This window comes from Orycteropus afer, unplaced genomic scaffold (assembly GCF_000298275.1).
Source record: "Orycteropus afer afer isolate SDZICR_OR568_19922 unplaced genomic scaffold, OryAfe1.0 scaffold00327, whole genome shotgun sequence".
Classification (NCBI taxonomy): domain Eukaryota; kingdom Metazoa; phylum Chordata; class Mammalia; order Tubulidentata; family Orycteropodidae; genus Orycteropus; species Orycteropus afer.
The window spans coordinates 3,243,544-3,252,302 of NW_006921914.1; the positions used below are offsets into that span (position 1 = coordinate 3,243,544).

General features: G+C 38.7%; 1 protein-coding gene across 1 annotated transcript in view; it reads right to left on the reverse strand.

Annotated features, from left to right (window-relative positions):
- BTK (Bruton tyrosine kinase) overlaps nt 1–8,468 on the reverse strand; it is a 35,767-nt gene extending 27,299 nt beyond the window's left edge. Inside the window, exons 1-4 of the mRNA XM_007952183.1 lie at nt 8,328–8,468; nt 7,705–7,803; nt 4,486–4,554; nt 2,620–2,701 (exon numbers count right to left, since the gene is read on the reverse strand). Of these exons, the coding sequence (XP_007950374.1) occupies nt 2,620–2,701; nt 4,486–4,554; nt 7,705–7,803; nt 8,328–8,468 (391 nt within the window). The remainder of the gene's footprint in view (nt 1–2,619; nt 2,702–4,485; nt 4,555–7,704; nt 7,804–8,327) is intronic.
- Between the last annotated feature and the right edge of the window lie 291 nt (nt 8,469–8,759).

Sequence of the window (8,759 nt, forward strand, 5' to 3'; positions counted from 1 at the left end):
ATTTAAAAAAAAAAAAAAACAGGTTTACTGGTCCAATAGAGCCTGGTGAAACCCCTGAAACTATTGTCCCTAGTTACCCTTCAGGTCTGGAAATGAACTCACTCCGATGACTTCCTGCCAAACAATAGACAGGCATATAATGTGAACATTTACACCAGGTAGGTGCACTTCTTAGAACAATCAACCATGGGAGAGCAGAAGGGCAGTATTTGCACAGGGAGATAGCCCAGAGGGCAGGAATGCATAGGAAAGAAGAACGCAGGAAAAAGGTAACCACAGGGAGGAAGTGAGAAAAGAGCTGTTACATTATGGAGATTGCAATCGATGTCATGAAACAAAATGTGTATGAACTGCTGCAAGGAAAATGAAATTGGCTGTAAACTTTTACCCAAATCACAGTATAAATAAATAAATAAGAACTTAGAAGAGAGCGTGATCATAATAAGCACTATCGAAATGTTTGCTCTTTTTGAATTCAAGCCCCTTATCTCAAAACATCCCAAGAACTGTGTGGTACAATATATCACCTGTTTGTAATACTCAGAAAGAATTGACTTCCAAAAATATTTTGCGACCAACTATAGATGGAATTTCTGGGCTTGAAAACCAAGCAGCATAAAACTATGTAATGTGCTTGGGCTTTGGAGTCACACAGACGACCCAAAGATGTGGTAAGAATTGGATTCTACCACTCACTAGCTGTATGCCCTTGAGCAAGTTACTTAACCTCTTTGAGCTCCAGGTCTGTCATCTGTAAACAGGGTAATAATTCATATTTCATAAGGTTACCATGAAGATTAAATGAACTGATACATTTGAAGCACTTAGACCAGAACCTGTTACACAGTAAGTGCTCTTAAGCATTAGTTATTATTCTTATTTTTAGCCCAAGGTTGCTATGAGAATTAAATGATTAATTAATATAAGGTATCGAGCCCAGCGTTTGGCACACAGTTTGAATTCAATAATCCTTCTTTTCTCCTCTCTTTCAGTTAGAAAGACTTGGTGATTATTATTTGGACCAGTCAGACCTGTATTCGAGGGAGTGAACAAAGCTGGTATAGCCAGCCACCGAGTATCAGAATCTAAATGTTTATTAAGACAAAGGGCTGTCATGCAATAACCCAACCATGCTGTTATCAGTCTGCCATCCTTCCTGTTTCTCTAGGCAGCCTTTCCTGATGTCAACTCAACCAGTTAATCTCTCAGTCACTTGACATGTGGCTATATATACACACAAATATGTGTGCATGCATCCTGTGTTGCAAGCATTTACAGTCATGTTTATCTGAACACACACTGTATGGTCTATGGGAAATGCAGAAACTGTTTAAGTCCCCAAAAAGCAAAGAACACAAAATATTTCCTTGGAAAATATTTATCCGCAATGAAGGGGTGTGAAGTGCTTTTGTGTACAGTACTTTACAGTTTTCCACATACATTACTTGATTTGATCCTTAGAACGAACCTGGAATAGAGCAGTTTTTGTTATTGTTGCGTACCGTCGAGTTGATTCTGACTTATAGTGACCCTAAGGGATAGAGTAGCGTTGCCTCACAGGGTTTCTTAGGCTGTAATCTTGTCTGTCAGTTTGTCGTACTGTGGTGGCTTGCATGTTGCTGTGAGGCTGGAGGCTATACCACTGGTATTTCAAATACCAGCAGGGTCACCCATGGGGGACAGGTTTCAGCAGAGCTTCCAGACTAAGACAGACTCAAAAGAAGGAAGGGGCCATCCACTTCTCAAAGAACTGGTCAGCGAAAACCTTATGAATAACAGTGAAACACTGATATATTACTGGAAAAAAGGATTGTGGGGCTGGCGCAGGACTGGACAGTGTTTTGTTTTGTTGTACACAGGGTGGCTATGAGTTGGAGCCCACTAGACAGCACCTAACAACAACAACAATCTTTACAGGAGTAGATCACTAGGTCTTTTCTCCCATGGAGCAGCTGGTAGGTTCAAACCACTGACCTTTCAGTTAGAAGCCACGCGCTTAACCGTTGTGCCACCAACATTATTATTCCTCTGTTTCAGAGGAAGAAACAACCGCATGAAAGCTTGTGGACTTACTTGCCAGAGGTCATCCAGCTTGTAAATGGTAGAAGAGGGCTTGAAACCAGGTTCTCTGACTCTGACTTCAAGCACTCTTACGTGTCATCTATTTAATTTTTTGGAACAAGATATTTCATACTTAAGATTCCAACTATTGCTTAACCATCAAACTCCACAACACCTTTATAATTGATGTGAAGAATGGGAGCCTTTTTATATATGAGGAAATGGCCGTGTCTACAATTACAAAATTCATTAGTGAGAGAGTGGTAAATTGGATTGCAACCCTTAGTCTAGTGCCTGATCTTTATATGATGAAATACTAAGCCCAATTTTATTACTAGTATCAGGGCAAAATGCAATCTTTCTTTCTCCTCTCTTCCTTTCTCTTCTTTCTCTCTCTTTTTTCTTCCCCTCTCTTTCTTCTTTCTCTCCCTTCCCTTCTTCTATCCTTCCTCCCTTCCTCTCTCTCCATTTCCTTTCTCCTCTCCACCCTTACCTCCCTTCATCTTTTTTCCTTCCTTCATTTTTTGGAAGCCAGTTTATTTTCCAAGTAATTCTCACCATTTTTTAGCTGGTGAATCCAACGCTTCCTCAGGTCCTCAGTTGGGGAGAAGACATAGAGAGGCCCTTCATCATATACAACCTGGGGCAATGGACACATAAATTTTAGTGGTTAGGGTTCAGGAAACAGAAGAAAGACTTTGAAGGAACTACGGAACTATAACTTTGTACGTTCATTGTGGAAAACAAAGAAAGAAAGGGTCTTCAGTCAGCAGCAGGGTTGGGGTCATGTGAACTGCCTGAAGAATTCCTGAACAATACATATCTAGGATCTAGAACTTAGAACCTTTTAGCTTTTTGAATACATACTCCTAGGTCTTCTTAGGAAGCTCTTAACATGTATTCCAATTTGTGTATAAACTTAGTTCATAATGCTGCTCTCAGCTCTTGGTGGAAACAAGATTTTTGTTTCTCCTACAAAGGACATTTTATGACATTATTAAACCTTGAGTTGCTATAGAAGATAACTGAAGTAATGATGTACACAACCTAAGTCATTACATGTGAATTATTCACTTAAATAATATACAGCACAATTTTAAGTCACAGCTAATTTTCCCCTATTGCCTAGTGATGTTCCTTTACCAGTATTAACCAAAACAACCAAACTGGGAATCACACATCTACTTCAAAAAGAATCAAGTGTATATTAAACAGTATCATCAAATCAATCAAATAGTATTTTCTGAACACCTATCATGTACAAGGCATTGTGCTAGGTGTTATGGAAATGCATGAAATATATAAGAAACGGTTGCAAACCTCACAGAGTTCTTAGCTACCACATAAAGGATTCTAAAGTTAAATATAAATTACTTTTGGATTATCTGCTGTTTAGCATTATCCACCAGCCCAACCAAGCACCATCATCTTGTTGAAAGACAATGGCAGTGAAAATTGTGTCTAAAACACTTCTCCATCACAGACTTTGCAAACTTTCATACAGTCAGGGACATGAACAAGGTCCTTTTATATTTTTCTTTTTGCTTGTTAGTCTTGCTGTGCTCATAAATCCATGACAAAAAGCCCCCTCCCCTGAGACTTTCCACTTCCTTTTCTGGCTTTCACTGTTGCAGAGGCTGCTATGTTCATGACATGTGGCCCAAAGAGTTCTCAGGACATAAATGAGTCCCCTTGGAGATCGAATTTGAAGCCCTTGTTCTCCTTTATAGCTTACACTGTACCTACCAAACAGATGCCCATGTGGCTTTTCAACTAATCCAATTAGAATAGAATTTAGGTTTATGTGTAAGTCTAATAAACCTTCCCCATACTGAACTTCCTAATACCACTCCTTCCCTCCCCTGTTCTGCCTTTTCAACCCACATAACCACCATTAGACAGATAGGCAGAACCAGAAGGAAGTGACATGCTCACTCAACAAACAGAGCATCTTTCTCAATTCAGTTATCATGGACAAGACATACCATAATAGAATTAAAGCCGTTAAGGATTCTCTTTGAGGTGTAGAGACTAAAACACTCTCACTGCCGTTGAGTCCATTCAACTCATAGTGACCCCTCCTTGGGTTTCCAAGGCAGTATCTCTACAGAAGCAGATTGCCCCATCTTCATTTTGAGGAGTGGCTGGTGGGTTTGAACTGCCAGCCTTCTGGTTAGCAGTCAAATGCCTTAGGCACTATGCCCCCAGGGCTCCATAGAGACTAAAAGACACTGTATTTATTAGATTGGGAAAATAGAAAAGTGTATATTTTCAGTCCATGCCAGTCTCATTCCTCAGTCTAACTTCCTTATCCACCTCAATTCTGTCTACTGGGACCTAGTATCCTTCCTTCAGTCCCATACTCTGTCCCTAACAATTGCATTGTAGTCTCCCTTGGAGAGTTGCTGAGAGGCAATGACTCACCTGGAAAGGGTAAGGGAACCTTTCAATGATTGAAATCTGTTCCATTTCACTGGACTCTTCACCCCTTCTCTGTGATAAAAGAAAAAGAACACATGGTTATTGATGGATGAATTGCTATATTTTGGATTTTCTTTGATACTGGGAGTCATTTGCAGTGGCACCAGAAGGCTCTCTCAAACAAACAGCTAACCACTAAATTTGTCAGGGCGGATGGGAAGGATTAGTTGCTATTTCATACCATATACCAAAGTAAATTCCAGATGGATTCAAGAACTTAATGTAAAAAATGAAACTATGAATGACTGAGAGAAAAATAAAGATGACTATATAACCTTGATATAATGCTAAAGATTAAAACTATTAAGAAAAAGATGAACTAATTTAATGACATAGACTTTGAAACCCAGTATGGAAAAAAATTATAAACAAAATTCAAAGATTAGTGAAAACCTGGAAAAATATTTTCCAACATGCATTACAGTTTAAAGGATTGAATTCTTAATATATCAGAATCTCTTAAAAAAATAACTAGGAATAAGGTGAACATCTCAATAGAAAAATGAGCAAAAATTAGAAGGCAACTCACAAATGAAAAAACATAAATGAGCAGTAGATACACAACTTTTCAACCTTGTTCTTGTTGTTGTTATGTGCTGTTGAGCTGGATCCGACTCATAGTGACCCCTCCTTGGGTTTTCAAGGTGATATCACTACGGAAGTAGATTGCCTTACCTTCCTTCTGAGGAGTGGCTTATGGGTTTGAACCGCTGGCCTGGTTAGCAGTGAAGTGATTTAGGCACTATGCTACCAGAGCTTCAACCTTACTAATAATAAAACAAAAAAATCAAACTGACTGCCTTCTAATCGATTCTGACTTAAAGCAACCTCCTTTGGGTTTCTGAGGTGGTGAATCTTTACAGAAGTAGATTGCCCAGTCTTCCTTCCATGGAGTGGCTAGTGGCTTTGAACCGCCAACCTTCTGGTTAGCAAATGCCTTAGGCACTATGCCACCAGTCAGCAATAAAAATACCATTTTTCTTGACTGTCAAACTGACTAATATTTAAGAACAATGATATCAAGTGTTAGAGAGAATATAGAGAAATAGATATGTTCATACATAGCTAGTAGGAATATACAAAATTAAAATTCTACTTCTAGAAAATAAAATAGAATTAAAAGATTAAAAAAAATTGAGGTGTAGTCCAAAGGACTAATGAACCACAAGAACCACAGCCTCTACTAGCCTGAGACCATAAGAACTAGATAGTGCCCAGTTACCACTAGTGACCACTCTGATCAGGATCACAATAGAAGGTCCTGGACAGAGTGAAAGAAGATGTAGAACGACATTCAAAATCATAAAAAAAAAGACCAGAGTTACTGGTCTGAGAGAGACTAGTGGCATGCCCAAGACTATGGCCCTTCAAACCTGGAACTGAACCCACTCCTGGAGATCACCTTTCACCCAAACAATAGACAGGTCTATAAAGTGAACAATAACATCCCTGAGGAAAGTGCTTCTCTGAGCAACCAACCATATTAGACCAAAAGGGCAGCATTTTCCCCAAAACAAAGTTCAGAAGGCAGGAAAGGGGCAGGAAAGATGGGTGAATAGAAATGGGAATCCAGGGAGGAAATGGGACGGGTGCTGTTACATGGAGGGGATTGTAACTAATGTTATGAGATAAAACATGTATAAATCATTGAATGGGAAACTAATTTCCTCTGTAAACTTTCACCCAAACCATAATAAAATGTTAAAAAAAAAAAAAGTGCACAGATTTCATAATGAGAGGAACAAATTTTTATCGAGGAATTTATTATAAGGAAAGAAATAAGGAAACTACACAAAGATGTATATAAAGATGTTCCTCTCTACTTGGTTTATAATACCAAGTAATTGGAAACCACAAAAATGTATAGTAATAGGAGATTAAGTAAAGAAATTATGATGTATCTATAATAAGGAATAGTATGCAATCTTTCAAATCATGTTATTTAAAAGTATTGTCATGGGAAAAAGTTTACTATATATTGTTAAACTGATTTTTTATAACCTAGTTTTATAAAGCAAGATATGTAGCATGCATGATTCTATGTTTTAAATATATAGCCTATATATTAGTATGACTACATGTGTGAATTGAGTTTGGTGTGTGGTTTTTAGTAAAGAAAAACATCGGTAAGTCTAGACATCATGTTAATAGTTGTTTTAGCTGGGTGACAGGATTACGGATGATTTTTATTTTCTTTTTTGTGCTTTTAAAATATTTTCCAGACGTATGTATTACTCTTGTAATCAAAGAGCCCTGCTGGCATAATCGTTAAGTGCTCAGTTGCTAACTGAAAGGTTGGCCATTGAAACCCACCCTGCCACTCCAAAGGAGACAGACCTGGCAATCTGCTCCTGCCAAGATTACAGCCTAGAAAACCCCATGTTGTTGTTGTTGTTGTTGTTATTGTTATGTGCCATGGAGTCAGACCCAACTCCTAGAGACCCCTCCTTGGGTTTCTGAGGAGGTATCACTATGGAAGTAGATTGCCCAACCTTCCTTCCGAGGAGTGGCTGGTGGGTTTGAACCACCAGTCTTCTAGTTAGCAGTCAAGTGCCTTAGGCACTGTGCTACCAGAGATCCTCAGAAAACCCCATGGAGCAGGTTTACTTTGTCACATGGAGTCATTCTGAGTTGGAATCAACTTGATAACACCCAACTACAACACTCTTGTAATCAGGAAAAAACAATATATGATATTAAAAAAAAAAAATCAGCTCAGAACTCAGAAAGTATTGTGCCTTGGAGAAGCTCTGGGAAAAAAGAGGAGAATAAACAATGAGATATTAAAAAAAAAAATCTTCTATTACTCAGATCCCTAGGATTCTGGCATTCATATGAACTCAAGCCTCTAAATTTGATCCTGATAACTAAGGGAGTAAAACCAATTATCTCTGGCCAGTTGGAAAACTTGATATGACATCATTTTAAATATGGTGTTACAAGGTTTTCCAGGTTAAGTGCAATGTTCTACATCTGTGGGAAAGATGTTGAGACTCAGTATGACCAATACATGGTAGAGTGAAGACCATTCTAAGGGTGGTTTACTGTGTTCCAAATTGAACAGCGTCATCAACTTATTTACAGAGAATTTAAATGTTCCAAATTTCTTAAAGTCAATCTCTCCCTCTCTTTCCTCCCTCTTTCTCAATGATCTCTTCTTACCGGAATCTGTCTTTCAGGGGGAGGATTTTTTTCAGGAACCACTGTTTCAACGCAGGTGATCTTCTCAACATCTATTGAACCCTTCTTACTGCCTCTTCTCTGAGAAAGAATGAGGAAGAAAATGGAGAGAGATTAAGAATGACTAAGCAACCAGATGGTTAGATTTCATTATCTAATCATTCAACATAGTAGATGACACCCACACTCTGTATCAAGACTTGTCATTTTGAAGAGAAAAAAAAAAAACATTTCAGATCTAGTCATCTTTTTTTTTTTTTTTTTTTTTGACTACCGGATGGAAGGCAAACACTATAGAAGCATGGATGATTGTGTGTGTCTTTATCATAAGAAATAAGGAAGCAATTTCTAACTCTTAGATTTCATCCTCACCAATCATTTAATGAGTGCTCACCAATTGCAAGATTCTATGTTGAGGTTTCCCCGTGACTTCTTGGCAACTTTGAATGTTTCTCCCGGTATGGCTGTAATTAGTTCTAGGTTAGGAAATGTTTTGCTGACTTTGAATGTACTTAGGTTCATTTCCCCTCCCTCTTACTACCTCTTCCCCAAGGAAGATCTAAGATGAGTCCGTGAAACCAGGGTTTCACAGTAGAGAAACTTACCCCACGTTCAAAATCATACTCATAGTAGGAAAGTTTCTGCACAGTCAAGAGAAAGAGGCGCTTCTTGAAGTTTAAAGGTGATGTTTTCTTTTTCTGCTGGGATCGCTTCAAAAAGATGCTCTCCAGGATCACTGTAGCCATAGCTGCTTCTTCTGGTGCTCACTTGTGTGCTGTTGATAATGAGAGATCCTGAGGACCCAGCACATTAATCCTCATCCCTCCTGGTTCCACCTCAGCCTAGCCACCTGGTTTCAAATGGAACAGAAACATGCAGCGCTAACAAGGAGCCTTCTGCCTACTTTGACATCCTCCTTCCACAGCCCCATCTCTTGTCTGTTATCAGGTATTGGTCCTACATTGTGAGTTCATGTAAACTGGGATCTCCTATCTGGCAATGCAATGCTTTAGATGCCAAATGATATGCATCTGTGT